General features: G+C 44.6%; 1 protein-coding gene across 4 annotated transcripts in view; it reads right to left on the bottom strand.

The window, feature by feature from the left end:
- PECAM1 (platelet and endothelial cell adhesion molecule 1) overlaps positions 1-16,949 on the bottom strand; it is a 53,303-nt gene extending 36,354 nt beyond the window's left edge. For all 4 annotated transcript variants that reach the window (XM_072781093.1, XM_072781094.1, XM_072781095.1 and 1 more), the window contains exons 1-5: positions 16,608-16,949; positions 16,495-16,521; positions 7,091-7,384; positions 3,175-3,480; positions 847-1,122 (exon numbers count right to left, since the gene is read on the bottom strand). In XM_072781093.1, the coding sequence (XP_072637194.1) occupies positions 847-1,122; positions 3,175-3,480; positions 7,091-7,384; positions 16,495-16,521; positions 16,608-16,671 (967 nt within the window). In that variant the 5' untranslated portion in view covers positions 16,672-16,949. The remainder of the gene's footprint in view (positions 1-846; positions 1,123-3,174; positions 3,481-7,090; positions 7,385-16,494; positions 16,522-16,607) is intronic.
- Positions 16,950-18,910: the final 1,961 nt, after the last annotated feature.

Below are 18,910 nucleotides of genomic sequence, written 5' to 3'. Positions count from 1 at the left end.
ACCTAACACCTCAGCCTTAATTTCCACATCCATAAATGCAGAATCATGACACCTATCTCATAGCATTGTTATAAGCATGAAATGAAAATGTATATAATCCAGTCATATAGTGTTCAACAAAAGGGAATTGTTACTATTGTTTTTTCATTTATTAATGCTTTCTCACTCCTGACCCTATCTTAGGACCTATGTCTGGGATCTAGGCTAGTGCTTGGCACATAGGAAAGATAAATGTGGTATAATAATAGACATGTTAACTAACATTCACAGAGTGCTTCTTCCGTATGAGGCTCTTTATTTTTTTTTAAATCTTTATTTATTTATGATAGTCACACACAGAGAGAGAGAGAGGCAGAGACACAGGCAGAGACACAGGCAGAGGGAGAAGCAGGCTCCATGCACCGGAAGCCCGATGTGGGATTTGATTCTGGGTCTCCAGGATCACGCCCTGGGCCAAAGGCAGGCGCCAAACCGCTGCGCCACCCAGAGATCCCCGTATAAGGCTCTTTATAGCAGAGCCACATCACTTAGTCATTGTAACAGTCCTATAGGTGACTGCTGTCATTATCCCCATCTCATAGATCTGTGCCACAGAGAAGCTCAGTAAGTCACCTAGTAATGAGTGACAGTATTGGGATTTGATGCCAGAACTTGCACACTCAACCACCACATTTAACTGCTTACTGGCTCAGCATTGACTTTTTCACTTGAGCACCACAACCCCATTTGAGTACATCATTCAGACAAGCAGGAACAGAACTATCAGCCCTCACTGGCCATTCTGGATTCCAGCATGGTGACTGCTTAAGCCCATCATATTCCCACACCCTCCAGCAGCAGCCCTACCTGTTATGTTGACCACGATGCTGCTGACCTTGGATATCCGGCTGGCTTCCACTTTGCATGTGTAATTGCCATTGTGCTCCGCCATGGCCATCACTGAGTAGGTGGCTTCGTTACCATGCCTCTTGTGTGCTACAATTGCCTTGTCCTTCTGGATTATGATTTCTGGAAATGCTTGGACCAGATGTGTCACTTGAATGGTGCACCTAATGTAGAGCTGATCTCCTTCTGTGATCACTCCTTCGGGGCTGACGTGGAATTTGGGATTAGAGAAGGATTCTACAAGAAGAGGATAAACTGGTTGGACTCAGGCTCAAATCTGGACGAGAGGAAGAGGCACTTATGTCCTCCCCCCTTTTTTTTAATCTTTTTTTTTTTTTTTTTTTTGCCAATTACTGTCCTTCCTTATTAATTAAAAAAAATTGAAACTTTCCTCTCAAAAACCTTCTCTTAAGTTGCTCTAATGCTCCCTCCCATCTTACTCTTTAATAAGTTTCAGGTGTGAATCACGAAACTGAGATGCCAAAAGGAAAAAGATGGATAGGTTTGATTATACAGAGATGAAACACTTCTGCTTGAAAAGCTTATAAAATAAAGACAAATGACAAATGACAAACTTGGGCAAATATTTGCACAGTACTCAACAAAGAGTTAATGCCTTTAATTTATAAAGGACTCAAATAAATCAATCAGAAACAGTAAAAATGGGCCAAGTGCATACGAGCAGGCAGTTTATGGGGGGAAATGTAGTAATTGGTCAATCAACACAGAGAACATACTCGACCTCAGTAAAAGCCAAAGAAATACAAATCACAAGAACAACAATATATCACTGTGCCTCAATTAGATTGACAAAAAAATAATGAAAGTAGATAATACTCTGAGAGCAAGGTTGTGGGAAAATAAACACTAGCATCACTTTTGATGGACATGTTCAACCAATCTGAGGAGTGCTTTGGTAATACATATCAATATTTAAAATGCACAAACATTTGAATCAACAACTTGACTACCAGAAATCAATGTCATAAATAATAATGAAATAAAATATTTGCAAAAGTACAAATGATAAGTGTAAGTGTGTGTATTCCAGGGTTGTTTTAATAGCAAAAAATTAGGAAAATACCCAAATGTTTACCACTGGAAAAATAATGGTACTAGTAAATTATGGTACATACCTATAATAGGATTCTGAGGTACCACGAAAAAAAAAGACCTACATCTGTATTCCTTGATACAGACAAAAGTTTGTAACATATTGATAAGTTAAAGAAAAGTTATAAAACAGTATGTTGGTCAGGTTGTGTTTTTTGTAAAAACAAAGAAAAACAAACAAAAATTGTGTGCGTGCATGAATGTATAAGCAGAACCAGTCTGGGACCTACAAGTGATTTTCTCTGAGCAGTGGTACTATGAATGATAGTCACTTTATCCTTTACATTGTGCCATATTTTCTGAAAACTGAACCCACACCATGTATTATAATCAGAAAAATATTACATATACATAATTTCATACCTGTATATATGTGTGTGTGTATATATATATATATATACACACACACACACACACAATGGGCAGAGGTGAAAATAGGTACCAAAAGCAGAAGGGTATTTATGACAAACTTTGAGGCTCCTATAGAAAAGACTTGAGGCTATCTGCACTAGAGTGTGCCTTCCCTTGACTCTTCTCGGCTCACGAGTCCTTGTCCCATTCTGCGGGTTGCCTGTCCTGGAGCTCTCTTGATCCTGGATACACAGCCCCAGGCTTCCCTCTGCTATTGTCTTTCTCACTCCAGAGCACTCCTCAGGCCACCTCATTTATTTCTTATTTGTCCAACATCTTGGTGATAAGGGGTGGGTAGAAGAGGGGAGTCTTTTATCAAATGTGGGAGGCAAAGGCGGAGGACCTGAACTCCCTTCCCTCCCTATCCCCTCCAGACTCCACCTCCTGGTGTCTGACCCAGGCTTGGGGGTTGTTGGTTTAAAGCCATGATTTCCAAGCTGCAGGTTACACAATGCATCATTTCACGGAGTCATGGCCAGTGTTTTAAAAAACTGAAATACAAACGAATAGAAAATGGCAAAATGCCTCATATATTAAGTATTATTTGAGAAACTTTTGTTTGGGAAATTTTACATGTACACACAAACACACATATACACACATATATTTTAAACTATAAACATAGCCTTGAAGTGGTTAAGAACAGTCTTGAGAACAGAAGCCCAGCCAGAAGGCCCCACCCCCCTTCCTGATTTCTGGGGTCTTTCTCCCCATCCCAAACCAGCAAGGCAGAAAGAGTGATAAAAAGGAGAGTAGGACTCTAACCCGTCACGGTGACCAGTTCACTCTTGATGGCTCTAGAGGTCTCCATGTGGGTCCCAGAAATGATCCTGGCTTGGCACTGGAAAAATATAACGTGGTCCTGTTCCTCCACTGTGAACTCCAGCATCATGAAATTCCGGTTGGGAGAAGTTTTTTCTCTTTTTTGCTTGAAACCTTTCGTATCTAGTTTGAGTTTTTCAATTGTGAAATGTATCGGGGGCTTTTCCTCTGGGACAGAACAATTGACCTTCACGACCCCGCCTTCTATTGCCTCTTTCTTGTCCAGTGTCACTATGGGATCGGACACTCCTTTGGGGGAAGAGAAAGTCCATTAGTATCAGTTTGCTATAGCTATGCAAGCCTCCCTCACCTGGGTCTCTGTGGTTGACCCATCTGAAGGTCTTCTGCTTTGTTCTTAGAACCCCAGTGCTACCTATCAGGTAGTTATTGAGCATGTTATGTGCCTAGAGCTATACCAGCTACTTTGAAAAATATGAAATATGCTTAAGATGTGGTTGGTGCTTTCAAAGTTTATAAACCCATGGGGAAGACAAGTCTTCCCAGCTGATATAATTAAAGACAAAACAAAACAACTAGTATCTATTAGCATTACCGTGGTTGTTGTTATAATTTATTGACTGCCAACCACAAGCTAGGATTGACTTTGTATCCATGACCCCATGTAATTCTCATAATAAATCTCCTGGATGGGCATGAAAGATAAAACTGTGCCTAGTTTTACAGATGAAGGTGAAGCTCAGAGAGGTTCAAGTTTCATCCAAAAACTCAGAGCCATCAATCCCCAGAACTGAGATTTGACTCCAGGTCTGTCTGACTCCAAAGCCAGAAGTTGGGGTGGGAGTGGCAGGTGGGAGAGGGGAAGGATACATTGCCTTCCAGTTCAAAAAAACAAAGCTGAAAATAACTAAATATTAGAATGTATTGCAGAGATAATGAGTGATATAGCAGTCAGGAAAAAGGAGGGAGGCTCTCTTTGCCTGAGGGATCAGAGAGATTCTAGAAGGGATGTGCTTGAGAGCAATCTTAGAGGAAGGGTGTTATTTGGATAGACAAGGTGGGATGGAGGCTAAGGACAGGCATTTCAGGGTGCTTGTGCATGGGAACTGCTTGTGTCAAGGAATGTGGGGGGCTTTTTGGGAGGGCCATCTAGAGCAAAGGAAATGGTAGGAGGAAAGGTACATTAGGTGGTGAGCCATCAGATGAGGAGGAACTAGGAGACTACATGTCTTGTTCGGGCTCTGTGATCTGGTGGTCATGAGCTCCATCTTAAGAGTCAGACAGACTATCTTTTACTGTGAACCTGCTACCTCCCCCAGTTGCTTATGACTCTTATGAATCTTTGTTTTGAGACACCCAGTTTGGAGATGACAGGGTGTCCTCTTGGGAAGGTGGCCTATACTGTGTTCATACCACTATTGTTACCTGTGGCTGCAGCTGTTTATGAAAGTACTGCCCTGCTTCATGCTGATCTCCCCAAGGGAAGGGATCGTGTCTTACTTATTGTTGGGTCCTCAGTCTGCCTCAGGATGGGACTCAATAAATGTGTAATTAATGAATGAATGAATGGCCAACTTTGGAGTCCAAGAGATCTTGGCTCTAACCAGCTTTGCCTTGATGCAACTCCAAGGCATGAGCATGCCATTCAACCTCTCTGAGCCTGTGTCTACCCCTGGAAATGGGGGGAACCACGTTTGGTTCCCAGCACTACTGCAGGGGTTAAATGAAATGTGTGTAAAGCACTTACAACCATTGACCTCATGAGGGCCTAAGAAGGTGGCAGTTCTTATCACTGGAAGTTACAATAGTGTGAATGACTGCTCTGATGACCAAAGTGAGCACAAAAATGCAAAAATGACATTATGGTGGCAGCTCTCAAGGAAGTACAGGGCTCACCTTGCTAACTCTATCCATTAAATCACTAAATTTTAAGAAAAATTACCCTAAGTTTCAAAAACCTGCCAGTACCTGTCTTTTCAACACTTCCCAAATCCAGCCCTGCCAATCTTTCCTCATCACTCAAGTCAATGCTAGACCCATTGGTCCTGGCAGGCCCCATCCTCAGTGAAGATGGAGAAAGGCTGGGCTTCATCCCTGTGGCTGTTGTTGCCCCTGGTGACACAAAGAGATGTCCAGCCAGCTGTGCCCCCTACTGTCTGTTCGACACCCACAGAACTGGCCCTGGGGGAGGATGATGATGTCATGTCCTCCCATGTGAGCCTCAAGGACTGACCAAAAAAAGTGGCCAGAGATTGTATGCTCATGAAAGGACAATACACCTGAGTACTTGCCCACTGGTTTTCCCTGCTTCTTGTATGCTGAAAGAACTATCCCTTCCGGGATCCCTGGGTGGCGCAGCGGTTTGGCGCCTGCCTTTGGCCCAGGGCGTGATCCTGAAGACCCGGGATCGAATCCCACATCGGGCTCCCAGTGCATGGAGCCTGCTTCTCCCTCTGCCTGTGTCTCTGCCTCTCTCTCTCTCTCTCTCTCTGTGTGACTATCATAAATAAATAAAAATTAAAAAAAAGAACTATCCCTTCCTAAGGATGGCCTGGCCAAGCCCCTCGAACATTCATTCATTCATTCATTCATTCAGTACTTGCTTACTGAGCACACTTCGCTACTATAACAGTTAATCTTCAAAACCAAATGAACTTCAGGGGTATGTGTAGCTACTAGTGATCTCTATTTTAGAGACAGGAATGAAGATTCCAAAGATTGGGGAATTTGATTGAGGAGCACTCTGCCGGGATACTTCGTGCTCTTTCTTAGCCTCTGCTCTTCCACTCACGCTACACTCCACTTCACCATCAAGCAAACTCCTACTAGATCTTCTATATCTGGAGCCAATGTTCCTTCTCCAGGAAGCCATCTTTAACTTCTCCAGGAGGAATGCTTTCCTCTCACCTTTGTATTCCCACAGCACTCAGATCACAGGAGTATTGGACTATAATGATTTTTGTAAATGTCTCTCTTCCCCACCAGACAGTAAGTGCACCTAGAGGTGGCCTCCACCTGACGCATTTTCAGGTCTTGCAACTGGTCTTCTTCCTGACTGGCAGCCTTGGGAAATGCTTCTTAAGGGAGTAAATCAATGAGTGGATGGATGGAATCCTGTATCTCTGAACCCAAATTCCCCATGATTTCCCTCGTTTCTCCATTTGTACTTCCCTTTATCATTTGCTTGATTTATTCCATGACTGTTTATTGTCTGCTATGAGCCAGATTCTTTGAGATTTTAAAAATGGATCAAACACCATCTCTTTCCTTGTGACTTCATAGTCCAAAACAGATAAATATGTGAGAAACACTTGCAATGCAGTGAAATAGCAATTGCCATTTATTGGGAATTTATTATGTGCCGGAAATGATATTGAGCACTTTACTGAGAGATGTCTTTTAATTCTCCCAATAACGCCCTGAGCTGGGCATTACTATTACCTCCATTCCACTGGTGAGAATTTTAAAATTTAGAGAGGCCTCCAGGCAGAGTGACTGCAGCATCCAGTGTCAATACTCAGCCTATGGGCTTTTATACAAATACTATTATATACCAAGACTGCCTAAGAGCTGTGAGGATGGGGACCCTGGGGGCATTGGTTTTGCTTGGTAACGTGTCAGAGAAGAGTTGAGTTGAGTCTTGAAGGAGGAATAGCAGTTCACGAGGAGAGGAGAAGAAGGGTATTCCCAGGAGAAAGACTAGTATATGCAAAGGCAAGGAGATGAGAAATAACCTGGCATATTAGGAACATGTCTAAAGCTGACATTTTCAGGTTAGGACAATGCCACGCAGAGGAGTAGGAAGGGTAGGTCCAGGGTTACCAACCATTCAGTTACTATTCTTGCTACCATATGTGCTATCCTGCATCTGCTTGAGCTACGTTCAAATGCAGGGACTCACCTTTGACCCACACCTGGTACTCCAAGCTGGTTTTCTCCTTGTTGTTTAGAATCACGGTGCATTTATATGTCCCTGCGTCATAGACCCGGGCTCGGGGAATAAAATAACTCTCAGTGTTCTCCACGGAGGAGACATTGTGAAATAGCACATCATCCTTATAGAACAGCACCCAGTGCTGAGGCTTGATATGAGAGGTGGTGCTGATGTCTACGATGCATTGCAAGGTCATGTTCTCCCCATTTTGCACCTCTTCTCCTGGTAGGATCTCCATGTGGATGTCGTTGATGGTGAACGCTAAATGCCAAGGAAGGAGAGCAGACACACCTGTTATCTCAGAAACATCATCCTGGTGTCCTTTACCACGTCAAATTGGTATGAGCACACCCTCTTCAGTGTAGCATCCAGGGGTCCCCATGCCCACAGGGACCAGGCAGGCGATGGCTGTGTGTGGTCCCCATTCTCAAAGAGGCTATCTCTTCAGCATCAGGATCTGGGATTGAGAGCTACTGTGTCTGCCATGATCTGTGAGCCTCCCGTCTCATCGACTTCCATGAAGCGTGAATAAAACAATCAGATATTATAAACATTTCATTTAAATTTTTGAGTGCCTAGTATAGCCAAATGTTTCAAAGTCCCCAAAGGCAGATGATATGATGTCTATGTGAAAACCCCAAAGAGCCCACAGATAGGTCATTTGAAATAATGCAAGCTTAGAAAGGTGGATGGAGGGGCACCTAGGGGGCTCAGTTGGCTAAGCATCTGCCTTCAGCTCAGGTCATAATCTCAGGGTCGGGGATTGAGCCCTGCATCAGGCTCCCTGCTGGGCAGGGATTCTGCTTCTCCCTCTCCCTCTGTCTCCTCCTCAGCTGGTCATACTCTCTCTCTCTCTCAAATTAATAAAATCTTTTTTTAAAAAGTGGATGGATATAATTAATATTAAAAAATTAGGATACTGGTCATTTCTGAAGGGAAGAAAGGGATAGGATCAGGAATACATAGAAAGATACAGAGATGTTCTAATTTCTCCTCTTGCAGAAGTAATCATTGATTTTAGTTTCTTCCAGCTAGTCTTTACACATCTCTAAGCAAATACAAAGTCTTACTCTCCTCCCCACCACCCCTGCCACGCCCATGCCCCCACTCTCCAATCTTTTACAGGAGAGGTAGATCTTCATCTACAAAATTTGGCACCTAACCTGAAGTTTATATGGCCCATGAGGACTTCAGGGGCCAGAGATAGTGTGGGACTGTGACAACCAGGTATTATAAAGGCAAAACAAGGTCACATGGCTTAAGTAAGGCTCCTAAAGATGTATTCTTATCAGACACATCAAACAGAAAAATATTAATGGATAATGCTTGATGAATGTACATTTATTGGGTCTCCTACATATCCTGAACCTCCTTAGCCTTGAACAGAGGAAGATCTTCAGAAACCTGCATTCTTGGATTACTTTGCTATGGGCCCCCATTGACTTGTATTAACCAAATTAAGTTTGGCACTCTCTCAAAGGATGCTCTTAGGAAGGGACTGAACTGTGTCCCCCCCCCCCCCCCATACACATCCACAACATTCTATATTGAGAACCTAACCCCTAGGACTTTAGAATGTGACTATGCTTGAACATATGGCCTTCAAAGAGGTAATTAAGTTAAAATGGCCCCTAATCCAATCTGACTGGTGTCCATATAAGAAGAAATCTGGAGAAAGAGAGACCAGGGACATGAGCATAGAGGGAATGACCATATGAGAACACAGCAAGAGGGATACCAGGCTCCCCTCTGAGCAGGGATTCTCGATGATGAGGGGCTTGATCCCAGGAGCCCCGGATCATGACCTGAGCAGAAGGCAGATTAACTGACTGAGCCACCCAGGCGCCCCTGGGATGAATTTCTGTGTGCTAAAAGACCCATAGTCTTATTGGCCTGCCCCTACTTTGTCACTCTGATTTCCTCCTTTATTTTCTCCTATTAAACAACAATATGTAATTTTTACAAGTGGTCCCAAAACATTTTTCAAATAAGAAAAGGTACAGCTAGCTAGCTGGCCAGAAATACTAGCAAAGATGGTCTTTCTTTCTCTTTTAATAAGGTCAAATCTTTCTGAACAATTTAGAATTTAATTTGTCTATAATATGTCTCAGGTTTTAAAATGAATACAACAGTCCCCACCTGTTCCTTTCTTCTGAGTAATTAGTTTAACGAAAAATGGCATCTGACCAGTCCGCAGGATGAAACAAGGTGATTGTTTAAACACAAGTTATTTCCTATAGTATTAATCTTTATAACTCCCTTTTTGTCTCTTCTATTCCTTACTAGTTCCTGGTCTGAGGAGTCTACTTGGTGAGCTCTCAGAACAAAGTTTCTTTGGACCATATTCAATTTCCCGTCAATTAATATGGTCCCTTCTCAGGTAGGGACAGGCAATCACACTACCCCTTCAGCACCTCCTTATCTTAAACCATGCTGTTTCACACAGTGATTCTAACAGGAGAAGAAAGTAGGTGCAGAGCCAGATTGCCTAGGTCAAATCCCATCGCTGTTCACAAACTGTGTGGCTTTGGCAAGTTCCTGAACTCTGAGCCTCATTTGGCTCATCCATACAATGGACATAATGATACTAAGTATAAATGGAGCCTGAGTTTAAGTACTAGGAACACAGTTCCTGGAATAGATGAAGTGCTTGAGAGATGTTAGCTGGGTTCTGTCAATCACAGATACAAAGCCAAACTTGAGTCTTGAGGGCTCTAACACCCCATATCCACTCCCTATTTCTAGCAAACTTTTTTCAAAAGAAAACCAATTCTTCATTTTCTGGGTTAATTACAGTGACTTCTCCAGACTCCCTGGGTTAGTCACCCACTATGTCATCAACCTGGATGAAGTGCACACCCATGGCTGGCTGGTCAGGCCCCAGATCGGGATGCAGACCTGGGTACAGGAAGAAAGCCAGTCAGGCATGCCTGGGGTACATAGCCATTAGCTGGGTGATGTTGGGAGTTCCTTAACCCCTCTAAGCTACCACTTCTCCTACTATAAAATGGGAACACTCGTATCTGCCTTCCTTTGTAGTTGAACAATGACTGAGCCAAGGTGGCCAAGAGCACTGAAGGGGTAGAGCGTGTCCTGCCCAATGCCTGACCCCTGGCTGATGACATTCCCTTCCCTCTTCCTTAGCCTCATCATTCAGTTGACATTCCAGGGGGCTTCCCTGTGCCAGGCATTGCACCTAATACTGGAGGTTCAGAGAAGAGTGGGATCAGCACAGTCTTTGCCCCTTTGGAGCTCACCGTCTGTTGACGCAATTCCTCTCTATTGCAGGCCCTCCAGGCTTAGCACCATCCCTGCCTGGGTCTCTGATTGACCAGACCTAATTCATATCGTTTTTACAGGAGCCCTAAAGGAAACTTGGCTAAAGCATCAGGTGGTGGTTTTTTAGAGAGGATGATATCCACTAGCACAGGCACTTTTGCCAATTTGTTTTTTCTAAGCAAACAAACACACATCTGCTTAATAAATCAACTCAACTGATTTGCTGGAAGAAACATCACACTCCCATGTCCAGCTGCAACAGACAGGGGAGAAGAAAGGAAGGCAAAATGGAAGAAGGAAAAGCATTTTATGAAATTTATCAGTAATTTTATTGTAAATGTATGAAACCCAGCTCTTTGATGAACACAAAGCCTCATTGATGCAATGCAACAAAAAGCAGTGGCACAGCTTTTAACACCACAACCACCGCCACCTCCACCACCACCACCCTTGTAGTAGACAGCCTTCAAATGGCCCCCAGTGAGACTTGCCTTCTGGTATTCACATCAGCATGTAATCCCTTCCCACATCATCCCAGGGTTGGTTTTGCAACCAAAAATACCGAAGTATTGGTTTGTTGCTTCTGAAATTAGGTTATAAAAGACGTTGCAACTTTTGTCTTGAACACTTTTCCTTTTTCAGGATCACTCATTCTGTGCAGTCATGAGCATCCCTCTGGAAAGGCCCATATGGTGAGGAACAGTCGAATGACTGAACTTAAAGGCAAATCCCCTCAGTCTCCAACAAGCCCTCCATTCACTGTAATCCTGACCAGTATTCTATGGGCAACTGCCTGACAGGCCTGGAGCCAGAACTCCCAGATTCTTAACTCTCGGAAGCTGTGAGGTAATAAATTGTTATCTTAAGCCACTAAACTTGGCGGGTAATTTGTTAGGCAGCAATATACCACCCAACTGATCTTCAAAAATTGATTATTAAGATAATGTAGAAAACATTGTCCTCTTTGTGAATCAACTGTTCAGGAACAGCCAAGCTAGATTACCGTGTACAGGTCTCACTATTTACACAATAGAGTGAGTGTGCACACCTGGGCCCCCTGGAGGTTCATGAATGGGCAGTAGGGGGCCCCTGAACCATCTACAAGTATAGGCAAGTATGCATTTTTTTATGGGAGGGGTGGGAAGGTGGAGAGGATCCACAGCTTTCTTCCCTGAGCCCCAAATATTCAGAACCATTGTGATGAAAGTTTGGAGTTAGGCAGCAGCCTAAAGAGGTCAGATCTTTTCAAGCTGGACAGATGAAGGCTGATAGAGGGGGGTCCACGGTAACAAAGTCATCACAGCACAGATAAGGCCCCCATGGACCATTGTGCCAAATCCCTAGACCTTAAAGGAAGGGGCCTGCTTCCCTGTACCTCGAGCCACCATCAGCGGATGCTGATGCTCCTTGGGAAGATGAGGCATCATGACTCAGCCAGCCTCTTGGCCAACCTGGAAATGACTCAGAAAGGGGGGAAGAGAGCCTCCCGCCCCTGCCCACCCACCGTTGTCAGGAAAATCACAGGGAGCCAGTTAGCACGGAGCCCCTCATGAACTCTGGTGCTCAGCAGAGAATGCGCTGACCCATCTCATCTGAATCTCAAGTCTGTCTAAGTTCAGTTTGGGTTCCCTTCAGTGAAGCATTTACTAAGCACCTGTGTCAGATGCTGGGATTACAAGGTAAATAAGAAATAATCCCTGGGGTCCTAAATCATACAGCTGGTAGGGATCCAGATAACTGAAGTACAATGCTATCCACACCAAGAGGAAGAGTGGCTCAAGAGAGGCAAAGGAAATTCTGCTTCATCTTCACCTCTGAAGTGGCCTCTGGACCAGCCTTGGACAAGGCCAAGAACATGTGGTGGGATGCTCCGGGTACAACAGCGTGTACCAGGCACAGGGGCATGAGAAATCATAGGTTTGATATTTTCACGGTGAGCATCTTTGCTGCAAGCATTTTCACTGCATGACTATTTGCTGTAAAGCCGTTTTGCCATAAAAGAGAAAATCACAAAATATAAAAGAGGGACATTCATTAAAGAGGACAATGAGTAATGGAAAATGAGTAACAAAATTAGAAAGCTATTGTAAACTACAAAATAATCAAATACATTCAAAATGTGTGTAGACTCATGGCAATTCTATGCAAATAACTGATTGTATTTTATGGATTGTACCTAAGCACATGTCTCCAAATCTTTGGTTCATAGAATTATGCTTTTTTTTTTTTCTCTTGCTGATGGATCTCTTCATTTTTTTTTTTTTTTTTTTTTTTTTTTACTGAAGTTCCTTCCTCATTAAAAGAGGTATAGTTCTAGGGTATCTGTCTGGCTCAGTCAGTGGAACTTTTGACTCCTGATCTCAGGGTCATGAGTTCAAGCCCCACATTAGGTGTAGAGATTACTTAAAAATAAAATCTTAAGGCACGCCTGGGTGGCTCAGTGGTTGAGCATCTGCCTCTGGCTCAGGTCTGATCCTGGGGTCCTGGGATCGAGTCCCACATCAGGTTTCACGCAGGGAGCCTGCTTCTCCCTCTGCCTGTGTCTCTGCCTCTCTGTGTGTCTCTCATGAATAAATAAATAAAATCTTTAAAATATATAAATAAAATCTTTAAAAAAATACAAACAAAAAAGAAGTAGTTTCCAAATACTAGAATGCATATTTGTAACAGAACTTTGTACTACATTGTGAAGGTGTTACCGCCTCCTACACTGTTGTTTGTTCTTGGCATACTGTCATGTGTCCACAGATAGATGTTCCAAAGTTCCATGGGAAATGTGAGTTCAAAACTCTGCACCACTGTGTAGACCACATGAGGACTAAGATTGAAATAATACAAAAATGGAGCACATGTCAACAGAGAAATGAAACCAAACTCAACCAGTTGATAAAACCAACAAAGTGTCAACCAGTTATTTAATTTTTCAAGGCAAAACTGCATAACAGCCTATTAGTTATGCAATGAAAATGCTTACAACAAAGATGTTCATGGCAAAACTACCTAGAACCAAGAAATCAATGCATTCTGGGCATGTGCAGTTACAGGAACCAGACTGTAGGGCCTGAGGGGGCAGGTGGGTCAGGTAGGAGGTGCCAGAAACAGAGGGCCAAGCTGGGCCTGCCTAAGGGTATTTGGGTGGGGTATGGGAAGGAGGTGACAGGATGACACCTGAGCTTTAAAAAGATCACTATGGGCTGGCGGGAGAGACATCCCAGACCATGTGGTTCAGGTGATAGCCCAGGAGGGACTGGTAGAAGGGGTAGACTGGAGAACACCAAGGAAGAGGGTCCAGAAGGCCAAGAAAGGAGGCTTCAAGCAGAGGCAGCACAAGGGTCCGGATAGCTATGGGCTGGGAATGTTCATGGCATTTGTTTATTACAAGGTCCTTGACGACCCCTTAGTGAGAAAATTCTAGTGGCAGGGAGGTGTGGGGGCTAAAGCCAGGGTCCTAAGTGAGGGCAGACTGAGAGCTGGGGCAGGAGAGATGACAGCTATAAACCAGCCTTGAGAGAAGTTTGAGGAACAGAGTGGATACACAGAGGGACACAAGATAATGGAAGGAGGTGGGTTGTTCATGATTTTTCTTTTTCCTATAAGAACAAGAGCTACCCATTGTGTTCGTAGACAGAGGAGAAAGAGCCAAAAGGGGGTGGGGGATAGAGATACTAAAAGTGGGGTGGGGGCTGAATAAATGATAGAGCAAGATTGGGGAGGGAATGCTGTGGGTGATGGGCTCAGAGCCCAGGTGGACGGACTGGCCCCCCTGATACCTCTGAAGCTGGGAGGGAAGTTGGAAGGATGGGTGGGGAGGCAGATAAGCCTGCAGCTGGGGCAGGGCGGGAAATAGAGGGAGTTCCCTCCAGACAGCAGTGTTTTCTAGGTGAAGATGAAGCTGAGGTCATCTGCTGAGGCAAGAGGGCTGGGGTTGGGTGGGGGAGCCTGGGATAAAAGGAAGAGAAAGAAAGGGCCAAGGCTAACCCAGGACCTCGATCACAGAGCAGGCCATGTGGGGCCAGCCGGCAGATTATGCATGTTAACGTGTCATCAGCATGATCCTGGGTGACGGGAGGAATGGGAGACTTGGTCCTAGCCCCCATGCTGCTAACACCCAGTTGACCACATGCAGGTACCTCATGGTTTCTGTGCCTCAGTTTCCTCAAGTGTAAAACAAGGTGGAGGTCCGAGGAAGCAGCGAGAGAGGCTTCCTGCTCCAAGTCCTACAGTTCTGAGGTCTTCCCTGGAGGTACAAAGGCCTTTCTCCAGGAGCCCTGGGAAAGGAGCAATTTACTTCCACGTGAGGTGGGGAAGGTGGGAGAGACTGGAGGTCCTGGGAAGCAGAGGCCCAGCAGCCTATGTGTTTGTAGGGCGTGGTATGGATGGTAGCTGGGGTATGTGGGCAGCCGTGGACAGACCGGGGTGACGCAGGGACCGTGATCATGAAGGATTGTGAAGGAGGGCTAGGACCAGATAGTAAACTATTGTTGTCATCATATGCCTCCTTTTATCTAATCTTATCCTCATACCAACTCTGTGGGATCAATTCTCTTATCATCCCCATTTTACAGATTGGGAAAAAGGCTCAAAGGGGCAAAGTGAAGGCGGCTCTAAAGATCTAAGTTTGGCCTATGGCCCTAGACACAGAGCCATATTCCAGACAGCGGAGGTTCTAATGCTGATGCCCTGCTAACTGGCTCTCACTTGGTCCAGTTGGTTATTTCTCTGAGGCACAGAGACATCATTGGTTTAGTAGGATGCTGACCAAGATAGTGGATATAAAGCTTCCACTGGTTGCCATGGGGGTCACATGCTCACCAAAGCACATGGACACTGAGGTAGGAGACCAGCAGACTAGCTTTGCTCATGGCCTCTCTAGGGAGCCACTGCTTAAAGCTTGGACTCAGCAAACCAGCATCATCCATGTACATCATCTCCAAAGAGCTATACAACTGTCCACAACCCAGTCACCCCCATCCTTTTGTGAAGTAAAGTGACCTCTGATAAGGGGAATCCTGGGCAGCCCCAGTAGCCCAGAGGTTTAGTGCCGCCTTCCACCCGGGGTGTGATCCTGGAGACCCAGGATCGAGTCCCATGTTGGGCTCCCTGCATGGAGCCTGCTTCTCCCTCTGCCTGTGTCTCTGCCTCTCTCTGTCTCTCTCTGTGTGTCATGAATAAAGAAAGAAAGAAAGAAAGAAAGAAAGAAAGAAAGAAAGAAAGAAAGAAAGAAAGAAAGAAAGAAAGGGGGGGGGGGAATCCCTGGGTGGCGCAGCGGTTTAGCGCGCCTGCCTTTGGCCCAGGGCGCAATCCTAGAGACCTGGGATCGAATCCCACGTTGGGCTCCCGGTGCATGGAGCCTGCTTCTCCCTCTGCCTATGTCTCTGCCTCTCTCTCTGTGACTATCATAAATAAATAAAAAATTAAAAAAAAAAAAGATAAGGGGAATCCTGTTCTGTGGGCTCTCAGTTAGCCCCCAGTCACAGCCGAGCATCTTATCTTAAAGATTCAAAATTAGCTCTAAAATGGATGACAAACCAGACTTTAAAGATAAGTAGAAGACCTGCCACCCCCTCCCTGCCGGCTTTGCACAAGCGCAAAATATTAGAGATGTAATCATGGCCTCACAGGTCAATGGGAAATGAAATCCAATTATCTGTTTTAGATCATTTAAAGGAACAAGTCATAACAACAATTTAAATTATGCTCTGTCCTCCTGAATCTAACAGATTAATTACCTCTCATTTGTGATTAAAAACAATGGGGGATGGAGAATATGAAAATAAGACATTTATGGTAAAAAAAAAAAAAACAAATTATGGAACCACTCCTTTTTTTCACTTCCCCAATCCAAACAAGTATCAATTCACTAGTTTCTAGAAAAAAATCATATGCAACTTCTAGAACATGCTGATTAGAATTTGGCTTAGAACAAGTGTTTTATTCTAAAAGCCTTCTAACATGCCAGAAGGGAGTAAACTTTAGCTCTGAATTGGAATGTTTTTCTCAGTTGTTATAAACATTAAACCCAAGCAATTTGATGTGAGTTGTAAGAATCACGAAAAGACACAGGGAAGCTAAGTAGAAACTTTACAACTTACAGTTTTCTTGTCCTTCAAGGCTTGGACCTGGAAACAACAGAAGAAATATGTTGATGTCATTAGCTTCGATTCTCGTGAAGTTTAAGTAATGTGGGAAGAGAATAAAAACTCACAAAGTAGAAGTATCAGCAGAGCTCCTAGCCACATCTTGCCCTCTTGGGTCCACTCCAGTTGCATCTTGAGAGTGAACTTCGGGCAGTTAGTTCTGCCTTTGGGCCATGCCCCTGGGGCAGAAGGCACTTCCCACGTGGCCCAGATAAATCCGCCCTGTGAAAGTAGAGAAACCACTCTGGTAACTTCTCCCGGCGCCACAGAGAGAGACAGGCTCTAGTGCTTGGTCAGGTAATGGCGGCCATTGCTGGGAACTGGGAACAATGAAGCATGGGCCAGCCTGATATCTCCTCAGGAAATGACTGGCCTTCCTGAGGGACCACTGAACGCAGACTCTTTGTTTTAAAGGCACAAGTGACATTTGCCTTTCATGCCCCTGACCACCTCCCCCCTCCACTTGTCTCACCTGGATTTGGAGCCCCCTCTCATGGCAGGGTGAGAGTTCTTTCCCCTTTCCATCCTCTACCCAAAGGACACCCAACGAGATCTCTTGATTTTTTCCTGGGTGCATCTCCCCCACCCCTCACCCTCCCACCCCTGCCGCTCACGGGCCTCTTTCCACACAGTGTAAGTCTGGACCCCCTGCCTTCCCTGGCAATGTTATAGGACAGGGCTGACTTTTCCAGAAAACTGCAGGTTCATCAGACAGACCTGCTGCCTTGGCAAACTCAGCTTGGAACTTGCTGTACCCAGGAGGTTCTCCCTGGCTTCTGCAGTTGGTTTTAGTGTGGATAAAGACAACCCTACGAGGTATGCATGTTTGTGGTGGGCCCCTCTAGCCTGTACCTTTATTTTTTATTTTTTAAGTAGGCTGGGGCTTAAACTCATGACCCTGGGATTTGAGCCAGCCAGGCCCCCCAGGCTATACCTTTAAATATACACAGTATATCAGGCCATTGGGTGCTTTCTAAGATAAATATCAGTTCTTTTCACTCCCCTGCTTGAAATCGTGATGGCTCCCTACTGCCCTCCACAGAAAGTCTGTTGACAATCCTCCACAATCCAGCGGCTGCTTACCTCTCCAGCCAGGTCTCTCACCAATTCTTTCCTGGCCCTTACATTCTGATTGCTATTATTTATAGTTCCCATCACATGTCTGTGCCTTTGTCTATGCTGTTCCCCTGCCTGGAGGACTCTTACCCCTCTCCTTTTCTAGCCTATTCCTACCCACTCATTGTAACTCAGTTTAGGCATCCACTCTTCCAGAATTCTCTCCTGTCTCCCCCACACTGAGCTGCCCTTCCTCTGCATTCCCCTCTGCATTCCTTACCTCCCTAGTCTTCCGTCTGTGAGACACCTTCTACAGTGTGTCATAATGGCCTGTCCTCCCCCAAGTGGACTGCTGCCTGCATGATGACAGGGACAGTGCGTGGTACCTAGTAGATGATCAAAAAAGGCTCAGTGGGTTAAGCGATCTACTCTTGATTGTGGCTCAGGTCATGGTCTCAGGGTTGTGAGATCAAGCCACGCATCGGCTCCACGCTCAGCTGGAGCCTGCTTGGGATTCTTCTCTCTCTGCCTCACCTTCTGCCCCTCTCCCTGCCTCGTGGGTGCTCGCCCTCTCTCTCTTTCTAAAAACAAAAACAAAAACGTGTTAGTAGAGTAGATGATTGGGTGAATGAAGGTAAGTTAACAATATTGTCTGAATTAGATTATTACTTCCTTGAGGTCAGAGAGCAGTAAATGCTACCCTCTGATACTGCCACCAGTAAAGCTAAATCAGATTGGAATGGGTACAATGGAAACCAAAGAATTCTCTGTCATAGGGCAAATACCCAGAAGTGATGGTTTCCAGCTAGAAGACAACTCCTCTCTCTGATCTATGGTTCAGTGGAAGTTATGAGAAGAGCCATGAAGAGCCATGCAGCATAAAATAATTTTTTCTATTGTTTCATTTATTAGTGTTGTTTTGTATTCTTTATTTCCCACTGTAAACTCTCTTCTTCCATAACTGCTAGAAATCACCCCCACCCATCTACCAAATTTCTATTTGGCAAGAAAAAAGAAACACCATGAGTCCTAAAACAGACATTGGCTTCAAAGATAACTTTCACATGCCGTAGAGTAACCAACTTTTACTTCTTAAAGTAAACGTTCAAGCAATGGTGGTGAATGCCCCACCCGATGCCCCGAAGTCCCAAAGTAAACTTCAAAGCCTTAGTCATTGTTTCCTATACAATGCTAATAGTTTTAGAACGCCATGAGAAATAAAACTTCATTTCAAAATAAGTGTTAATATTTTAAAAGAAAAGTAGAAAAAAACTGTATCCCGTCACTCACACCACCTACCCAGAATAAATTTCAA

The sequence above is a fragment of the Canis lupus genome, chromosome 16 (genome assembly GCF_048164855.1).
Source record: "Canis lupus baileyi chromosome 16, mCanLup2.hap1, whole genome shotgun sequence".
In the NCBI taxonomy this organism is placed as follows: Eukaryota; Metazoa; Chordata; class Mammalia; order Carnivora; family Canidae; genus Canis; species Canis lupus.
The sequence above is the reverse complement of the archived record's forward strand: the minus strand, read 5'-3'. Positions and strand labels throughout refer to the sequence as shown.